Raw genomic sequence first — 21880 nt, forward strand, 5'->3', positions numbered from 1 at the left:
AGGATTTAATATTAGACAGGAGGGTCTAGCTTGCAATAAATGCTTCAATCTATCCTAGTGGTGTTTAATGGGGTTAAGGTTAAATCTTGTGGGCCACTTGAGCTCATCCTCACCAATCCATGTCTTTATGGACCTTGTGTAGAGGGACACAAGAAAAAGTTTGCAAAATATTGACACAATGTTGGATGCATAAAACATTTTCTAACAATAATTTTATATACTTGTTAGCAAAGGGTGTGACTAAAAAACCTGAACTCAATTATTAGAAGAGGTGTCCACATAATTTTGACAATATATGTACATACATTATGGGCCAAAGTTTGAGACCACTAGTGAGCATGATTTCAATTTGTGTTTTATTTTTATTTCAATAAATATATAGGGACATTTCAAAATTTCTTAGTATTTGGCACTACTGAATTGTCAATTTGGTCAGATTTCCTTAAGTCTTTTTTATTAAAGCACATGCTCAGAAGACTTGGCTTTGATGTACTTATCATAAGCCTGCTGATATTAATATTTACTTTTAGATTCACATCAGTATATTGGGAGGGGCATTTTGAGTATACCTGAATATTGTACACCTGAATATAATGAATATCACTATACATGTGTATTGTGATTGTGCTTTGGACAGACAGACAGATAGACAGACAGACAGACAGACAGACAGACAGATAGATAGATAGATAGGTTGCATCCTAAACTGCATACGAAGTGGTGTACTAAAGTTACATTACATAGTATACGATAATATGTAGACATATTGGGACACAGCCCATATATCACGTGATGTGCCAAACGCTTGCTGAACCTTAAATACCGTCAGCGTTTGTAATGAGGTAAAGATGCTGGATTGAGTTCACAGCTCTGTCTAACCTAAACCCATGCAGTACAGCTGATATTGCACTTTAAAGTGTGATATTGTTTAATAGAAAAGTGTAATAGTATTTATTAGTCATTTATTAGCAACGCTTTTGGGTTTTTGTTTGTCATTAATATTGTAAGTTTAAAACGAGAAAATTCCTCCTAACTGCACGTGTTTGGCTTAATAAGAGCAACGAAGGTATGGTTGACTAATGTAGCTAATGTTACACTTTATTGTTTTTGGTTTATTGTGTTTATTTGCTGTTATTTTGTTGTGTATGATATGATTGTTTTAGTTTATGCTGTAAAAGTAGGAAAAATATGCATACATGAAGTTTGGTTAAATATAGGCGGGAGAGCTTAGTATTTAGCCCCATCCAACTACAGTGAGGTAACGCTGTTCTATAAAGTTGACCTGGAAATTTGAGTTTTGTGTTAAATAAATTAGGCAGTGTATTTTCATGTATACAACAATAAGAGAAGAGACAGTTTGTAGTGGCATTGAATTGTTTAATTCATTTGGATATAGTTAACAATACATTAACATTATTCACTCACTGTCCATTTTATTAGCTCCACTTACCATATATAAGCAGTTTGTAGTTCTACAATTACTGTCTGTAGTCCATCTGTTCCTCTACATACTTTTTTAACCTTCTTTCACCCTGTTCTTCAATGGTCAGGACCCTCACAGGACCACCACAGAGCAGGTATTATTTAGGTGGTGGATCATTCTCAGCACTGCAGTGACACTGACATGGTGGTGGTGTGTTAGTGTGTGTTGTGCTGGTATGAGTGGATCAGACACAGCAGCGCTGCTGGAGTTTTTAAATACTGTGTCCACTCACAATCCACTCTATTAGACACTCCTACCTAGTTGGTCCACCTTGTAGATGTTAAGTCAGAGACGATCGCTCATCTATTGCTGCTGTTTGAGTCTGTCATCTTCTAGACCTTCATTAGTGGACACAGGACGCTGCCCACGGGGCGCTGTTGGCTGGATATTTTTGGTTGGTGGACTATCCTCAATCCAGCAGTGACAGTGAGGTGTTTAAAAACTCCAGCAGTGCTGCTGTGTCCTATCCCCTAATACCAGCACAACACACACTAACACACCACCACCATGTCAGTGTCACTGCAGTGCTGAGAATGATCCACCACCCAAATAATACCTGCTCTGTAGTGGTCCTGACCATTGAAGAACAGCATGAAAGGGGGCTAACAATGCATGCAGAGTAACAGATGGACTACAGTCAGTAATTACTACAGTAACTAGTAACTACAGTGCTTCTATATGGTAAGTGGAGCTGATAAAATGGACAGTGAGTGTAGAAACAAAGAGGTGGTTTTAATGTTATGGCTGATTGGTGTATCACTTATTAGCTTTAAAACAATAAATCCATTTGCCACAAGCTTTATATGTTACTAAATATACTCACTGGTTACTTGATAAGAAAACCATACCAGTATTGGGTAGGACTCCCTTTGCTCCCAGGACAGCCTTGATTTTTGTGGCACAGATTCCACAAGTTGTTGGATGAAACTCCATGTTGGCTGCAGAAACGAATTGCTGAAGATTTGTCAGCTGAACTGTCATACTGCCACTTTTCGGTCCTATCACATTCCAAATGTGCTCTGTTAGATTCAGATTTGGTGACTGGATAGGCCACAGCAGTGCACAAAACTCACTGTCATATATGGAGCCAACAGAAGATGACTTGTGCTTTGTAAAATTGTGCATAATCATATTGCATTGGTCTATGGGAGTCAAATGTGTACCAAGAAAACATTCCCCACAACATTACATCACTGGTCTGTTCACATGAGACGTTGGATTCACAGAAGTCACACAGATTTTGACTTTACTATCTGCCTTTGGCAGCTTATAACAATATTTTTCCAGAACAGCCACTTCATTTAAATATGTTTAATTATCTAATATGACAAAACAAAGCCCTCCTGACAGTTTAAATTAGTCTGGCTATACTTCATTGACCTCTTCTATTTATAATGCGTTTCCTCTCATAAAAAAGTTACGTATTTGATGATTTCTGTTCTTTTCATACATTCTGGGTAATTTCTAGAGACCGTTGTGTGATACCCATAGTTCTCGACAAATAAGCTCATCTAACACTAATCAACCATTCCTAAGTTAGGATTGCTAGCTAGGATTGTTTAACGGAAGCCCCTAACTCATGTTTGGATAATTTTAAGCATTGCACTGTTGCTATGTGACTGGCAGTTTGGATATTTACTTTAATGTTCAGATATGCTTGAAAAAGTAGCTGGTGTGTGTTAAAAATGACATGCATCTCTTTCTTTTTGGTAGTGAAGAGAACATGGTCACTGCAGTACAGTTTTTGTTCTCCAAGCTACTCTCTCCACTGTGGAGAATAGTAGAGGATGAAGAGGATGGAATGTATTATGGTGGAGGTAAGAGATTATCTTCATTTAGAACTGAGCTTTGGGCTGTCTGACAAATTTGGCATACCACTAAGGATACCACATATCAGCTATGTATTGTGCATATTAACTAATGTATGCTCAGTTTAAATATAAATATATCTTAAAAAACATAATGAAACCAAATTGACACAATTTGATCAAAACATCAAACCAGACTCACTAATTTAATGGCTGATAGGTTGTAATTGTGATTAATGCAAAGATGGTATAAATATATTAGTTGAAGCTGCATTACTAGGGTCATTACATACTTACCTTGTAAGTGTTCTGTTGGAGACTACAGGTAATTTCTTTTTTTCATGCACAATATGCTGATATTCCTGCTAGCTCCTCATTAGTAGATACTGTTGGCTTTGAACAAGGGATTGATGTATGTGTGCTAATAAGTTGTGCATTGCAAAGGATTGTGTACTTACAGATTGTATCCATATGGTAAGTTCATTTAAATGTGGTCTACAAGACCACAAAGTGCACCCAAACTGTTCGAGTTTGTAAACATGATAATTAATCTACGATTACTTGGAATGTATAAATGTAGTGTACTGAGAGGTCAGTCTGTGTTTAGGAATGGAGGAGATTCGGCAGATACGAGGTGGTGTTGTGACTCAGTTGTGTCAGGATTATGGCCTGATCGATCATTCTGTGTACTTTACCGCTGGAGAGGTGCTGGGTGGAGTGCCGTTGCATCTGGGTGACCCTGTTCATGCTCTGGCAGTTCGAGACGGAGCACATGGAGGCTGGAGGGCACTGAGGGTGGGTGCCTTGTATCAAATTCACATTTAGCCTTGCAACCCATTGCGTGAACTCTGCTGCCAATTAAAATCTTGTGTAAGCTTTAGGGTTGCAATGGCAACATACAGGGGTTGGACAATGAAACTGAAACACCTGGTTTTAGACCACAATCATTTATTAGTATGGTGTAGGGCCTCCTTTTGCGGCCAATACAGCGTCAATTCGTCTTGGAAATGACATATACAAGTCCTGCACAGTGGTCAGAGGGATTTTAAGCCATTCTTCTTGCAGGATAGTGGCCAGGTCACTACGTGATGCTGGTGGAGGAAAACGTTTCCTGACTCGCTTCTCCAAAACACCCCAAAGTGGCTTAATAATATTTAGATCTGGTGACTGTGCAGGCCATGGGAGATGTTCAATTTCACTTTCATGTTCATCAAACCAATCTTTCACCAGTCTTGCTGTGTGTATTGGTGCATTGTCATCCTGATTTATGGCACCGCCTTCAGGTTACAATGTTTGAACCATTGGATGCACATGGTCCTCCAGAATGGTTCGGTAGTCCTTGGCAGTGACGCGCCCATCTAGCACAAGTATTGGGCCAAGGGAATGCCATGATATGGCAGCCCAAACCATCACTGATCCACCCCCATGCTTCACTCTGGGCATGCAACAGTCTGGGTGGTACGCTTCTTTGGGGCTTCTCCACACCGTAACTCTCCCGGATGTGGGGAAAACAGTAAAGGTGGACTCATCAGAGAACAATACATGTTTCACATTGTCCACAGCCCAAGATTTGCGCTCCTTGCACCATTGAAACCGACGTTTGGCATTGGCACGAGTGACCAAAGGTTTGGCTATAGCAGCCCAGCCGTGTATATTGACCCTGTGGAGCTCCCGACGGACAGTTCTGGTGGAAACGGGAGAGTTGAGGTGCACATTTAATTCTGCCGTGATTTGGGCAGCCGTGGTTTTATGTTTTTTGGATACAATCCGGGTTAGCACCCGAACATCCCTTTCAGAAAGCTTCCTCTTGCGTCCACAGTTAATCCTGTTGGATGTGGTTTGTCCTTCTTGGTGGTATGCTGACATTACCCTGGATACCGTGGCTCTTGATACATCACAAAGACTTGCTGTCTTGGTCACAGATGCGCCAGCAAGACGTGCACCAACAATTTGTCCTCTTTTGAACTCTGGTATGTCACCCATAATGTTGTGTGCATTGCAATATTTTGAGCAAAACTGTGCTCTTACCCTGCTAATTGAACCTTCACACTCTGCTCTTACTGGTGCAATGTGCAATTAATGAAGATTGGCCACCAGACTGGTCCAATTTAGCCATGAAACCTCCCACACTAAAATGACAGGTGTTTCAGTTTCATTTTCATTGTCCAACCCCTGTATATCAGCAATTATTGTGGTGGTGTTAAATCTGAATTTAAAATATGATTCTTTTTGTATTCAAATTTGTGTCTTTTTTCTTTTTGCAGGTGGAGAAGCAAATGGATGCTTGGGAGGGAGGCATGTCATCACTTGAACTGGATGCTAACAAACTTCGGCCCCTGATTGGAACGATAACGTCATGCAACAAAGATGGCGGATTTATAAACCAGACAACACATTTTCCCAGATCAGCACTATGTGAAGGTTTACACACTTCTTGAGTAACGTATCACACTACATGTTAAATTGTTGGTTGGCTGTCTGCTTTTTTGGCTCTTTCCCTGCTCACCCTAAACCACTAAGCATCTATGTATAATGGCAGTATGATGAATGGGAGTGGATAGGATAAAGGAGAGATGAAAAAAGGAGAAATGGAAGGCTGCTGATTAGGGTTATGGATTAGTATGTGACCAGTATGGCTGTGGATTAGAGCTTGTTGGTCTGCACTGAAGGGCTACATGCATTTTGGTGGTCTGCCCTAAGATAGTATATCTGAATCCGTGAAGCAGAAGTACAGTAGATTGATGTGCCTTTTAAAAATGAATAGAATCCTAAGGGAATTAAAATGGGCATGGCAGGTGAATGAGTGTGAGTATCCAAAAGCTGTATACAAGCCATGATGTCACCAGTAGGGCAAGTGACTGGAATGGTGTCAAAATCACTGAAACTGCGGAAGAAAGCATGACACAAATTGGGTATAATAATAATAATAGTAATAATGATGATGATGATAATAATAACAACAACAATAATAAGACCTTCAAATAACAATAGTGTGATTGCCTACTGTTTTGTGTGCTTTGTATTAGGTTTTGAGCCTATGAAAGGAGACTGGGTGCAGGCTGAGTACTTCATTAGCCCCACAGAGTGGAGCAGTCAGGCTCAGACTGTCTTTCCACTAAGATACCAACGCATGGACCAAGTCAGTCTATACAGTCTATTTACAGCCACACACTTCTAATATTTAAATTTAATTTTCTTAGTTAATTTTTGTACATCTGTTCCTGTCTTTTGACTAAATGGGCTCAAATTTCTACAGTCACGCTTCAAAAATAAGTTTTCTCGAAAGAGTGGAGGCTTTTATAGCCTCAGAGAAGGGGCAACTCCATATCAATACCCATGGTTTAGAATAATATTTTAAACAAACTAATAGTCAGGCATCCACGTAGTTTTGACAACAGTGAGTTGTTATTTTTTTTGACAATTAAAAGGTATTACATTTGCTTTAAACAATTATGTTAACTGCAGTAAAACTAACTTTAGAACAATGACCCTAGAAATGTGATGGAACAATTAAATCACCTATACAACAAAGTCTGTTGTGGCTATTGGCCAACATTTCTTTTACAAGGCTGATACACAAGAGCCATTTAAATCAATTTGAAAACGGCATGAATGACAGCAAGGGACTTCACTAGCTCAAACAGCACACTAAGTGCACTTATTCGACATGCTTTATCATCTTCAAAAATTAAAACTTTGTAAATCCTGCCAAACTTACATAGATTAGAAATATGTGCAGCAGAATAATCTTTTTCTCTCTGTCTCCTAGGTGCGTGTGAAACGTGTGTTTGGCTCTAGTGGCGTTGTAGGGGACAGTGTGTTTTTTAATCTGGATTCTCTGTTGTTACCTGCTGGGTACAGACCCTCAGCAGGGGATATAGTGAGTGTTGTGGTGGTGGAGAGCAGCCAGTCATTCTACTGCTGGAGAGCACTCTGCATGGCCCCTATTACTACACAGAGGCAAGTGAATCTCCTACACTTATTTTTCATTCTTTCATTTGTCCACATATTCTATAACGTATTAAACATGTAGTTGTTTATTATTTTATTTATTTTTTGTATAGCCTGAATGGGTCAGTGTCAGTCTTACCAGAGTCTGACCTCCAGACATTGCTAGAGAATAAAGGAGGTCTGGTGGTCAGTGATGAAACACAGTTTGGCCCTATGTTGTTGGGGGAGAGTAAACAGCTGCTTATCTGGATACAGTAAGTTGATTTAATACACAATCTACTAGACTTTGCTAGTGACATAATGATTAGCCCATTTGCTCTATAAACTTACTTTCGTTTCTCAATGTACCGTATTTTCCGCACTATAAGGCGCACCTAAAAGCCTTAAATTTTCTCAAAAATCTGCCGTGCGCCTTATAATCCGGTGCGCCTTATGTGTGCACTGAGTTCCAAAATCTGTAAAAATGTTGTTGTGCGACTTTGGTAAGCGCTCCGCTTGATTGACTATCGCAGTGTTTCTCAACCTTTTTTCAGTCACGGCACTTTTACTAGTGTTCAAAATCTTGAGTCACCCCAGTCTGAAATGTGTTAAGAAGCACTTACCCTCTGCATCCCTCCTCGCGCCACACACCCCTCCCCTTGGTGAAACCAACACGTGGTTGCGTATGGCGGGCGCTTCCGACACCCCCCCCTCCCCTTTGCGAGCCAGCGCGTACGACTCGGTTCCTGTTATTCAGTTCGGATCTTTCGCAAACGACTCATCGCTGTACGCAGCAGACGCAACCCGCGTTTATTTATTTAAATAACATCTGAATGTTTTTGACGGCACCCCTGATGAAGCCAGACGGCACCCCGGTTGGAAATGGCTGGAGTATCGGACCATTTCCCGCTGACACAGGGATGTAATACGTACACTACGTACGCTGGCAGCGATAAACCAATCAGAGAACATTACGTAATACGTACAGTACGTACGCTTACCTCCGCCACGCCTCCGGTAGGTATCCTTTTTTTGTAGACCGTATGTTTTAGCGCCTTATAATGCGGTGCGCCTTATGTATGGGTTAAGTACAGAAATAGATCCCGTAATTGAGACTGCGCCTTATAACCCGGTGCGCCATATAGTGCGGAAAATACGGTAATAGACAACTAATTAAAATGTGAGGTTGCTGCAGCACCTCCTGCTGTAAAGTCTGGTGCATTGCAAATGCATGTGCTTACAACTTTAATTTGCTGACATCCAACCAGGTGTTTTTGTAACCTATACTTCTGTATTTGCACACTGTCTTCAGTTAATACCATTGTTTTTATGTGTCCATAAAGTTGGAATCTTTGTTGCTTCAAAGGGTTTTAAATTTTGCACTTTATAGAACTATACTGTTGTGAGGTGGTGAGGTTTGTGGTGGCCCAGACCTCTCTATCATCAGCAACAGATTCCAGCTCCTCCTAGGGCAGGGGTGTCAAACTCATTTTCACCAAGGGCCACATCAGCATTATTGTGGCCCTCAAAGGGCCGATTGTAACGTATCCTGCTGTGATTGCAGTCTGTTGTTTTTCTTAGAGGCTGAATTCTGCATTTATACTGTCCTCCTTTACCACAGACACGGCCTCATGACACAAGAGTCATTACGCACCATTTTTCTTCCTGAAGTACAAACTTGTTTTCACTTTCATTACATTTCCTCCTTCTGCTTAATTTTCTTACTTATCATCTTGTACATTTTGGGATTATGTGTAAATATTTCTTAACATCATATACTGGTGGGATGCGGTCACTTTGCAGGTCACAAAATCAGCATTTATGTAGGATTTTACAGTGTATTTTAAGACAATCATTCTGCCCTCACTAATAGTTTATCCCCCTTTCTCAGCTAGACAGACAGACAGCTCTCTTCAGAATACAGTCGGTTTTATTTGCTTCCCAGCTGTGTGATACACTGTGTGCACCAGAATGAAGTAAAAATACAAACAATAAAGAACTTAATACAGTACAAGCACACAGCTGTAGTCAAGTGTTACATCTGGTACAATATGAGCTTTAACCAAACGTAAAATAGCGCTAACGAGTTAGCATTTTGTGTAAAGATACTAATTGCTATAGTAACGGTAACAACAATTTAATTACGGTAAATTTGTAACTAAAACGCTGTGATATACTCACTAAACATTTACGAACAACTGAGAATATAAACGCCACTACTTACAGACGATGCTTTGGTATTATATTGCAATATAATTATTTGTATTTATTTATTATTGTTTACATTACTGACTACGCTACCCCGCGTTCTTTTGCCGTAAAAGTCACATGGCTTCTCAGTGAAGGTCAAAGTTAGTAGCCATGACTACGATGCCACCGGTTGCCGTTTAAAGGCGCAGTAAGTAAGTAACATTTATTTAAAGGCGCAGGTGTCCCATTAAATTATAAGCGCGTCTCTGTAACGACTCAAACCATCACAACAATCGTCGTTTAAGCTCTCGCGGGCCTCATAAAATGACGTGGCGGGCCGGATCTGGCCCGCGGGCTGTGAGTTCGACACCCCTGTCCTAGGGGTACCACAGACAATCCCACACCAAAAGCGAGCTAAAATTCTTTCAGCTGGTCCTGGGTCTGCCTTGGGGTCTCCATCCAGAGGGAGGTGTCATGTATTTCCCTCCTTAGGTGCCGAACAGTTTGCCAGAACATCTACGAGGTTGTCTTAAAGTCCTTTTCCATGACCTCTTCAAACTTCTTTTATGCTTAAGCTTTTGCTTCTGCACCCACCTTCATTCCGGCCCTTCTGGCCTGCTGATACCTCTCAAAGGGAATCAGGAGATCTTTACAAGAGCCATACCTAAAAGGCCTCCCTCAATTTGACAACCTCCCTCACCGCTAGTGTCTACCAGTTTGTCCTTGTCCTATGCTTGCCGTCTTAAGATTTCAGTGATGTCTGAAACAGTTTTTGTGACTGAATGATTAAGATTTGATATATAACACATTACACCCCTACATAATTTTCCCATGTCTTAGATTGAAACATGAAAGATAACCACTGTGTCTTTAGTGTGTACTAATGCTCTCTCTTCTTTGCCTTGTCATGCAGCAATACTGGCTCTGAGACACACCGACTGAAGTGTAGTGAATTTGCTGGCTGGGACACTGAGGAGCAGTTTACTTTCGGCCTCGTCCCACCTTCTACCAGCTCGAACATTCCATCAAACCCCAAACTTCAACTAACGATTACCAAGAGCAATCCTTATATGCCCTCTGTACGGGTTTCTGGCAGGGGCCTTTTAGCTGGGCAAGGTCTTTATGTGCTGCCCAGGCCTTCCTCAAGACCTGAGGAAAAAAAGAAGGAAGGCTATGAAAATGGCATTGACGTAGATATAGATGAAGAGGTGGAGGATATTAAAGAGAACAATGCTAAAGAGACATCTGCTGTGCTTGCTATTGAAAGAAATATGGAGATCTTACCTGCAGAGAAGGTGACAATAAGTGTGGACTGCCAGGCTAAGTAAGTGAATGGTTATTGATGAACAATAAAAAAATAACAATAACTGTTATTTATTGTATAATATATATAATTTCCTTAACTGTGTATTCTGTGCATAAAAGTGAAGTTCAATGTTGTTTATGGATTACTGAACCATGTGGTGCATCATTTTAGGCACTATTGATGCTAACATTGATAATGTGGCATAACCATGCAAAAAGGGTGTGTCTTCTCACCATATACTGTATTTTATTAAAACATTTTAGTAATTTATGTAAAATGCTGCATTAAGGCTTACAGTAACAAAAACACAATTAAAATCTAGCAGGTAAAAATGACCACAAACTAGTATTGATTCTGTACCATGATGCTCACCATGGCCAACATACCCTGTGTAGATTCACGTGCAGAGAGGATGGGAACAGATAAAATGCTGACCTATAACACATCATTATGAGTGTATGTTCTCCCTGTAGAAATATAGGTCGATGTGCAGAGCTTTTGTTGCTGCACTTCTCCTCATTTACCATCGGGCGGCGTCTGGAGGTGTCTGTGAGCAGTTCCGACGAGAATCTGTTGAAGCCCAGTGCACCCTACTGTCCAGCATTGCAATTACCACCAGCTCTAGCTCCACAGCGTCCTGCTCAGGTGGTCACAGTCATGGCTCCTGCACCTCCAATTAGGTCAGCATCCCGAGTTTATTCAAAATAGGATCATGCATGGAGGAATTTTGCTCTATTAGTATTTGGGTTTCTTTGCTTGACAGTAGTCACTAGCTGCATTGTTTTTGCTTTTGTGTTTTTAAGTATTTTCTTTTTGTGTCAGGTTATCAAGACGTCACCTGCCCAATTTCTTGGGAAACTACCCAGTGCCACAAGCTTTGAGGGATTGTGTGGAGGCTAAAAAGGATGTGTTGGTGGTTCAGCCTGCACTTGGGGAGGTGCAAGATCAGTAAATAAATGCATATATATATACAGTGTATCACAAAAGTGAGTACACCCCTCACATTTCTGCAAATATTTCATTATATCTTTTCATGGGACAACACTATAGACATGAAACTTGGATATAACTTAGTAGTCAGTGTACAGCTTGTATAGCAGTGTAGATTTACTGTCTTCTGAAAATAACTCAACACACAGCCATTAATGTCTAAATAGCTGGCAACATAAGTGAGTACACCCCACAGTGAACATGTCCAAATTGTGCCCAAATGTGTCGTTGTCCCTCCCTGGTGTCATGTGTCAAGGTCCCAGGTGTAAATGGGGAGCAGGGCTGTTAAATTTGGTGTTTTGGGTACAATTCTCTCATACTGGCCACTGGATATTCAACATGGCACCTCATGGCAAAGAACTCTCTGAGGATGTGAGAAATAGAATTGTTGCTCTCCACAAAGATGGCCTGGGCTATAAGAAGATTGCTAACACCCTGAAACTGAGCTACAGCATGGTGGCCAAGGTCATACAGCGGTTTTCCAGGACAGGTTCCACTTGGAACAGGCTTCGCCAGGGTCGACCAAAGAAGTTGACTCCACGTGTTCGGCGTCATATCCAGAGGTTGGCTTTAAAAAATAGACACATGAGTGCTGCCAGCATTGCTGCAGAGGTTGAAGACGTGGGAGGTCAGCCTGTCAGTGCTCAGACCATACGCCGCACACTGCATCAACTCGGTCTGCATGGTCGTCATCCCAGAAGGAAGCTGACGCACAAGAAAGCCCGCAAACAGTTTGCTGAAGACAAGCAGTCCAAGAACATGGATTACTGGAATGCCCTGTGGTCTGACGAGACCAAGATAAACTTGTTTGGCTCAGATGGTGTCCAGCATGTGTGGCGGCGCCCTGGTGAGAAGTACCAAGACAACTGTATCTTGCCTACAGTCAAGCATGGTGGTGGTAGCATCATGGTCTTGGGCTGCATGAGTGTTGCTGGCACTGGGGAGCTGCAGTTCATTGAGGGAAACATGAATTCCAACATGTACTGTGACATTCTGAAACAGAGCATGATCCCCTCCCTTCGAAAACTGGGCCTCATGGCAGTTTTCCAACAGGATAACGACCCCAAACACAACCTCCAAGATGACAACTGCCTTGCTGAGGAAGCTGAAGGTAAAGGTGATGGACTAAACCCAATTGAGCACCTGTGGCGCATCCTCAAGTGGAAGGTGGAGGAGTTCAAGGTGTCTAACATCCACCAGCTCCGTGATGTCATCATGGAGGAGTGGAAGAGGATTCCAGTAGCAACCTGTGCAGCTCTGGTGAATTCCATGCCCAGGAGGGTTAAGGCAGTGCTGGATAATAATGGTGGTCACACAAAATATTGACACTTTGGGCACAATTTGGACATGTTCACTGTGGGGTGTACTCACTTATGTTGCCAGCCATTTAGACATTAATGGCTGTGTTGAGTTATTTTCAGAAGACAGTAAATCTACACTGCTATACAAGCTGTACACTGACTACTCTTAAGTTATATCCAAGTTTCATGTCTATAGTGTTGTCCCATGAAAAGATATAATGAAATATTTGCAGAAATGTGAGGGGTGTACTCACTTTTGTGATACACTATATGCTACCTGACCTTTACAAATCTATGTCTCCTCTTTACCTGCGGTAGCCATTGAGTCCGTCCTCGATGGTGGCTCGATTCTCTGCTTTGCTATGGCTGGAGGAACTGCAGGCTGAAAGTGAGCTCAGAGAGTTTAGCATCAGTGGTGCTTTCCTTAAAAAGGGAGCCGGGTACCTACACCTTGAAATACCTGGGCTGAGTGAGGGAAGGCCCAGTCTCTACATAGGTGAGGAAGTGGACTGTATGTCTGTCTGTTCATCTGTCTGTGTTGGTTCGGTTGACCCACTCGTGACCTTTTTAGCTCATCATATTTACTTATTATGTCATTTAAGTTTCTTGTCTACTAATGTGTCTGTTTGGGGTGACAATGCTTATGTTCATGTTTTTTTGTATGTAATGAAGGGAGACAAAATAAATAACAGTTGTGTGGTCTTCATAAGCTTCTATGAACGGATAATCTCAGGTGACAAAAAAAACAGATTTTAATGTGTAACCTATTTATTACCAAAAGTACACATTCAGAAACCAAGTGGGAAAATAAATTTACTTTATTATTCAGTAACATACAGATATGACTGAGCCTTTTATAAATGCTTTTTTTATACTTACCACTAGCGTCACCTGTGATCATTTCATTTATTCACCTTTGAAAGCTTTGTCCATCAGGGGCACCAGGGTGCCACTCAACCAGCTCTTAGACCCACATGCTGTTCAGTAAAAAATACATTGTAAAATTATTAATATATCTTTAATGATAAAGAATTTAACTATTAGAAGTAGGGCTGTGTGAATTTACACCCCACCTGGCAATAAAAACATACCACATTATTGCTTTTTATAATACCACAAACTTTCCAGTCCCACATTGTCCTGGTCCAACATTTTTGTTGGGGTGGCACAGTGGCTAAGTGGGCAGCACTGTCGCCTCACAGCAAGAAGGTCCTGGGTTCGATCCCCAGGCGGGGCGGTCCGGGTCCTTTCTGTGTGGAGTTTGCATGTTCTCCCTGTGTCTGCATGGGTTTACTCCGGGTGCTCTGGTTTCCTCCCACAGTCCAAAGACATGCAAGTGAGATGAATTGGAGATACTAAATTGTCCATGACTGTTCGATATAACCTTGTGAACTGATGAATCTTGTGTAATGAGTAACTACCGTTTCTGTCATGAATGTAACCAAAGTGTAAAACATGACGTTAAAATCCTAATAAACAAACAAACAAACCAACATTTTTGTTATTTGTTGCAGGCATCATGAAAAGATATGATGTTGGGTCTCATCATCCCAAGTGCAACCAATCCTAAAAATATAACTGTGCAGACATGCATCATTGTGAATACAACGGAATTTACTATTTAATGGAAAACTCTTAAACAAAAAATAGCTAGTACTGTCTGCATTTGGTTTAAGGTCAAACAGAACCATTTCATGTGAATAGATGGTGGAGGGGTGTAGTACAGAGGCTCACTAGATGTCTACATTTTGCCGAAAAAGGGAAGAAAAAGTTCATTTTGAATTATGTTATTTATTAATGATAATGTAACATTGTAAAAAATATAGAACTTTGTAATTAAAAAAAAATGTCTGAACATTTTTTTAAGGCACCTGTAGATCACAGGCCCTTTGTATCGTCCAAGCCAATCCCCCAAAATACAGTGCTCCCCAATTGATAGAAATGACCCTTTAAGATAGTAATACTAGTAAGTGTATGTAGGGCAGGGGTAGCTTGGTGGTTAAAGTACTGCACTAGTTATCTGAATGTCACTGCTTTTGTCAGGCCACCAAGTTGCCAGATTTGGTTCCCTGAACAAAGCCCCTTGACCCTCAATGGCTTGCATTGCATTGGTCAACATACAAAGTTGTTTTTGATAAAGGCATTTGCAAAACTCTTAATGTGTGTGATTCATTACAGGAGACAAAATATCTCTGAAGAAGCAATGTAGTGGAGGCTTTGCTGTGGAATATATCAGTTATGTCACTGAGGTGCTCTTTTTTTATTACTAAACAGTTTAATAATTACACTTCTACAGAGCTTGTTTTCCTGCCCTTTCTGTAGCATTATGTGTTACTTGATGTCTGCAGATCAGCGAGGAGGATGTGAGTTTGCGTGTGAACACTGAGTTTTTTAACAGCTATTTGGGGGAACCACTGGATGTGGAGTTTACATACAACAGGTGCAAACTGAACCTTAATTACCAGTGCTCTGGAGCCGTTATGTTACATGTCAGAGAATTAAGACTAACAAATTTATACCCAGAAATTGTATACAAGTAATTTTTGCATGAAACAGTAATTTCACAAATAATTCTCCCACATCAGACTGACCATGAGAAGATGCCACTGTGCTCTAGAACAGACCAAGCACTTTGGAGACAATGGTAAGCTAGAATAGGAATTGTATGCTTTACCTCTATGTGTAGAATTAATACAGTTTCTTGGAGAAGAAAAAATTCTGTAAAGTTTAATCTCTTCTTGTGGTGATTTAGTGCTCTTTCCTCGAGTTGTGCAACTGCAAAGCCCCATGTGGACTGGAGAGTGGGAGCCTGAAGAATTCCACAAACAAGACAAAGATAACCCGGTCACAGAAGATGAAGAGGTGTGTAAAATATTAATAAGCAAAGCAGGCAAGAACTTAAGTGTATTGAGTGCAGAAGAACAGTACTGGATTTGAATGTAGATCAATTATCCAAGTAAAAATATGATTCTGCAGTAAAAGAAAAAATATAGATATATCTTATTACTGATTTGGAAAACAATGCAAATGTGTACAAATGCATTTTATACAGTGTTGCTTAGTTTTTTCCGATTCATGTTTTGGCGGCATCTGGTGGGAAAACAGTGTAATTACATCCCTACACGAAAGTTTTATTAAACTGGCGCCTTCCACAGTAGAACCATCAACTTGATTTAATTCCCTTCAATTCAGTAAGCTTGAATGGATTGACCATATTCAGTATTGCCAAAGCATCATCAACCAAGAATCACACATGAAAATGGAAAGAGTACATTTTAGAACACTTAAGAAAAGAAAAAAATCATTTACAAACAGGGCAGTTTTTCATATATCTGGTGTGTGCTGTGTTTGGGCGAGTTACTCACTGTCCCCCATATTGTGGCAGGCAGATATAAATTCTCTTTCTTTATGAGTCAGTTTGTCTTCATGAGATATATATATGTATATGTAAATTTTTATATATTTTACACTGTGTGAGAGTGCATCTTTACCTCCACACCAATTTCTTGTAGTGGTCGGTCTCTTTTTTTTGTAGTTTGTTCTTTGTCTGTCTTTAGGTCAGTCACTGTACTACAGTGTACTGTTGTTTTAGGACCAGATAGCCCTGCATTTTGCATTGTGCTTGTGTCTGTGTGTTCCGATAGGTGATATATTTTTGTTTTTGAAGCACTTATTTGGTTTGGTCTGATTGTTAGAAGTCAGGAACACTCTGAAATACAATCAGTGATGGTGTGTTTTAGTAGCTCTTGACATCACAGGGATTTGTAATGATAGGAGTGAGGGTCTTTTAGGATACCTTTACGTATGTCATTGAGCATAATTATTTATGTACGTGTATTATTTGCAATGCCTAATGTTTTCCAATCTCAAGGGTAAAGAAACCGCACAAGAGAAAAAGGAGAAGCCATCCTCTTTGGCTATGCCGATGATCTCTGTTGCCACACAGACAAAAGCTGGTAGGTCTGTGACTTTACAATAAATGTTTTGAATAAGCATTTGATAAGAACATGCATTGTAACACTAAGTTTTAGCCAGCAACTAATCACGATCACAGCACTCGGTGTGAACTTGTGTTCATATGTCTCTCACACTACAGTTTGAGGAAGCTCAGACTCATAATTAACACTTTGTTCTGTGTTTTTTTTGGTCAGACTTAGGGCCCAGGCCCAGGCCCATCCCAAGCCCAGGCAGATATTTTAACTCTAACCTTAATCCTGCTCAGAAAGAGGCAGTACGACACATTCTTAGTGGAGATTGTCGACCTTCACCCTATGTGCTGTTTGGCCCTCCAGGAACAGGCAAAACCATTACACTCATAGAGGCTATATTGCAGGTATTCACTTTCTTATGTACTTAAAAATAAACAAAAACAGAAATCCCACTTTGTTTACTCCAGCTTTAATAACTGTGAACGCTTTTTATATGCAGGTGTATCACCGTGTTCCAGGGAGTCGTATTCTGGTGTGTACTCCGTCTAACAGCGCTGCAGATCTCATTTGTATTCGCTTGCATGACAGTAACTTCCTCCACGCTGCCAGCCTAGCACGCGTCAATGCCACCTGCAGGGCTCCTGAGGTACGGTACTTAATCATTAGTAGGCATGTTCAAAATACTGCATGACCACACATGCCTGCCATATTTTGTTGCATACTGCCATCCCTTGGGTGCCGACTGGTGTTTTTTTGCAATTGAACAACAATATGCTTCATCGTACAGGTCATGTGTTTTTTTTGTTTTTTTTTAATGGGATGTTCTGTATGTTTGTAGTCCATACCAGAGGTGCTGCAGCAGTATTCTCATGCTGGAGAGGATGTACGTCATGCCTCTTTCCACCGTATTGTAGTCAGCACCTGCTCCAGCGCTGGCATGTTTTACCAGGTTGGCTTACGGTGAGGGCTAGAGCTTAAACTTAGCAATACCTCAATCCAAGATACTGTTTCAGCAAATATTTTATAGGATTATGTTAAAATTTTACTAACTATTGCTGTGGTTTTCTTAAGTGTTGGCCATTTTACTCATGTTTTTCTGGATGAGGCTGGTCAAGCTACTGAGCCTGAGTGTCTGATTTCTCTAGGTCTGCTGTCTGAAAAAACAGGCCAGGTTAGACTTCATTTTGTTCATTGACTAATTATTCATATTCTTTCTTAAATGATGTATAATGTATTGACAGGGTCCCTTTTTTGTAGATAGTGCTGGCTGGAGACCCTAAGCAACTGGGTCCAGTGGTAAAGTCTAAAATAGCGGAAGCTTTTGGGCTGGGAGTATCCTTTCTTGAGAGACTGATGGCCACCCCACTCTACTCCTGTGGCAAGAAAGGCTACAATTCACTACTGGTGAAAAAAATATATTTGTTATTGATATTTAGGAGCACTTTTTGTGCTTTATGTATGTAGTGACATTTATAATCTATTTTAGGTGACTAAGCTGGTGTATAACTACCGCTCCCATGAAGCTTTGTTGGAGTTGCCGTCACGGCTGTTCTATGGTGGCGAGCTGTGTGTGCGTTCACAGAGAGCTGTTGTGGACTCACTTTGCCACTGGAGCCGTCTTCCCACCAAGGGATTTCCTCTCATCTTCCATGGAGTCAGGGTGCACCACTTTTCTTTTAACCAAACTTGAGTCATGTTTATGGCCATTCAAAGTTTTTAACTAATACAGACACATTACCCATCATGATCACAGCCAGATTTGATCATTTTATGTATTATAATTATCTAGGGTTAAACAACTACTGTCACTTACTGTCTTCTCCTACAGGGTACAGAAATGAGAGAGGGCACCAACCCATCCTGGTTTAACCCAGGGGAAGCAGTGCAGGTCATGCTGTACTGTTGTCAGCTGGCAAAAAGACTCTATAACCCAGTACCAGTCACTGACATTGGCATCATTGCCCCCTACAAAAAACAGGTCTCATACTCCGTTCTCATACTTGTCTGCACATGACAAATATTTTCATCACTATTTAATAGAATTTTTTTCTTTTGTTAACTTGTTTCGTCTCTTTTCTCAGGTGGAGAAGATCCGAGTGCTGTTGCACAGGGTTGGACTTGGTGACATTAAGGTGGGCTCAGTAGAGGAATTCCAGGGGCAGGAGTTTCTGGTTATCATCCTGTCAACGGTAATATGTGATTTGATTCCCCACAACTGTTATAGATATGAATAATTCGGTGTATTTAAAATGCATTTCTCTTTACTGGCACATATTTGAGGGGTGCTAAATTTTGGCAGGCTGTCCACTCCTGTGTAAATTTACCACTGTTCCAAGTTTTCCTTTCTTTGGAAATAATAGCTCTCACTGTAGTTTAGTGGAGTCCCAGAGCCTTAAAATGGGCTTTGGCACACTTTTCAGACTGATGTATTTTAACAGTTTTTCCCATCAGCTGTTCAGAAATGTATTTAGATTGTTGCATAATGTCACTTTATAAAGTGACTGCTTGACTTTGAGTATTTATCTACAGTATAGTCCAGGTAGCTTTGACTAACCAAATTGACTTACCACTCATTTGAGCTCTACCATCAATTACATTTTGGTTAATCAGGGGGCAAACATACACACACACAAGGGTAATATCAATGTTGAAAAACTTTTTTTTTTTTCTTGTCTTGTTTTGTGTAACAGTATGTTTTGTTTAATGATCTAAAATGTATTAGTGTGACGTGTAATAAAAGGAGTTTGGTGTGTGAGTGCCACACAGCACTGGGTCCTGGGCATATGTCCACCTAATTCCCAGGGCTTTTAGGTATACAGAATAAATTATTACTTAAGAGAAATGAATGGATAATGTGTTGTTGTGTTAAATCCTTAGGTGCGGGCCAACGAGGGTCTCCCAAATAATGATCTGCAAAGTGCTTTGGGCTTTCTGTCTAACCCGAAACGTTTTAATGTGGCCATCACACGAACCAAAGCTCTCCTTGTTGTCATTGGCAACCCACATGTACTGATTAAGGTAAGCTATGTTAACAATTCTGTTCATGAGGCTTTATGCCACTTGGCCCCTCCCTACACTGTCATCGGTATGTCTGTTAATGTGTTTGCAGGACCCATGTTTTCATGCGCTGCTGCAGTACGCATATGAGAATGGGGCTTGTCTTGGCTGTGACCCTCCTGCCCCCCTTAGAGAAGTCCAAAGGTTAGTATCTTGTGCTCCCAATTCGCACTTATAGGCTGGGATTAGACTTGCCGCATATGTATGTGTATGCACTTTTTAATTAAGCATCTGTGGCATGCAGGGTCCATTTGAACTAAGTATGCAGTACTATAATGGAATTAAAGAGTATGTGCTACTAGTACTGTGTGGTTTGGGATGTGGCGCACATACTCCTTAATTAACTCACACATTTGTCTGTGTAGCAGCATTGAGATTTGAAGATTTTTAAGAAAATCATATTAAAACATGCATGGTTAATACAATATTTTTAAACAGTCTATAATTATGAAGCAACACCCCATATGCTGACTCAAATCACATGTCACCCCTCACTATAATGCCACCACTTTTTTAACATTTATTTTAAATTATGTGAACACACTGAATGTCTTTGTGTAAATTTACATATACACTACATATGCTCTCCCAAAAGTTATTAAGTTATCTTACAAGTACTCTACCACCCCAATGTGTACATGTAGAGCACCCCAATATTGATTTTTTTTATTCATATTTAAGCAGTCCAACTTTAGTAAATAACCTGAAAACATACAAAAGTAAGCAGTAAACTGCACAAGGTAGAAAAGAGCGGTCCTGGTCCCTTCTGTGTGGAGTTTGCATGTTCTCACCAAGTCTATGTGGGTTTCCTCCAGGAGCTCTGATTTCCTCCAAGAGTCTAAAGACAAGTACGTTAGAGGAATTGGAGATACAGAATTGCTCATGACTGGTAGTTATAGGTTACACATTCATTAGTTCAAATTCAATGTTAAACACAAAGTGTAAAACATGATGTTAAAACCCTAATAACACAAATAAACAAAGATAATGCTGGAACACATCACTACCCACAGTCAAGCAAGTGTTAAATTGTCTTGAGCTTTAGGGCTTCTAAGTAAGAAAAACTGCAGCTGAGGAATTACGGCCAAGGAATTATAATAGGTAATTGGACATTGCTCAACTCGGCAAGGAGGAAAATTGAGGTTTTTTCATATATTTAAAAATATTACATACATAATGGTAATGGGTTTCTATAAAGCATTTTATGCCATAACAGTTAAAGATACTTTGTATCTCTATCACATCTGTTTTACTGGGTGTAAAACAGCTTTTAGAACAGTTTTCTTACTGTTTCATGAGCTATAACCACCAGGTGTGCATTTCTTATCACAGGTCTTCCACTAAAAGGAAAAAATAAGGATAAGAGGAGGAACTCTACTGGATTTGCTGAAACTGATTTCAATAAATAAAAGATTTAAATTTCCTGTATCAGTGTTTAATTGTATTTTCTTACACACAAACATATATACATTTCCTGAAAATCACAGTATTGCAACTGTTAGTATTTTTAAATGGTATTTAAAAAATGGTCAATTACACTGCAGATAAAAAAATTATGTTTTATCTAGGTTTTTTAAATTGCATGCATTTTTCTTAATTCCTGTCATATTATAGGGATTGAATTTTAATGGGTATTTTAAATATTAAGATTTGTATATGTTATGAATGTTTCTTTTATGTTTTGCCAAATGCAATAACGGATACAGTCAGAAAGAGTGCAGTTACATTCCACACAAGGCACTATACTTGTGCTACAATGTACAAAGGTCTGTTTTAGTAGTAGGGAGGAAATATCGTTTTTTTGTTCTCCTTAACCCTTATTTTATATTTTTTAAATGAAAGAACTGTTTGGTTTCAAACATAAGAGTCTGTCTCTCAGTCTCCTG

At 40.2% G+C, this 21880-nt stretch overlaps 1 protein-coding gene across 1 annotated transcript; it reads left to right on the forward strand.

Annotated features, from left to right (window-relative positions):
• Positions 1–1005: 1005 nt before the first annotated feature.
• Positions 1006–21422, forward strand: mov10l1 (Mov10 like RNA helicase 1). The gene is made up of 27 exons (XM_063001697.1): positions 1006–1066; positions 3197–3300; positions 3899–4086; positions 5556–5712; positions 6318–6430; positions 7061–7251; positions 7356–7496; positions 10325–10735; positions 11191–11397; positions 11540–11654; positions 13327–13504; positions 15187–15257; positions 15357–15448; positions 15594–15652; positions 15761–15870; positions 16880–16964; positions 17160–17341; positions 17437–17583; positions 17776–17897; positions 18009–18108; positions 18195–18341; positions 18424–18597; positions 18766–18915; positions 19019–19126; positions 19815–19955; positions 20047–20138; positions 21327–21422. Exons 2-27 carry the CDS (start codon positions 3207–3209, stop codon positions 21349–21351), a joined length of 3600 nt encoding a protein of 1199 aa, XP_062857767.1. The 5' UTR covers positions 1006–1066; positions 3197–3206; the 3' UTR covers positions 21352–21422.
• Positions 21423–21880: the final 458 nt, after the last annotated feature.

Source organism: Trichomycterus rosablanca, chromosome 1 (assembly GCF_030014385.1).
Source record: "Trichomycterus rosablanca isolate fTriRos1 chromosome 1, fTriRos1.hap1, whole genome shotgun sequence".
Lineage (NCBI taxonomy): Eukaryota > Metazoa > Chordata > Actinopteri > Siluriformes > Trichomycteridae > Trichomycterus > Trichomycterus rosablanca.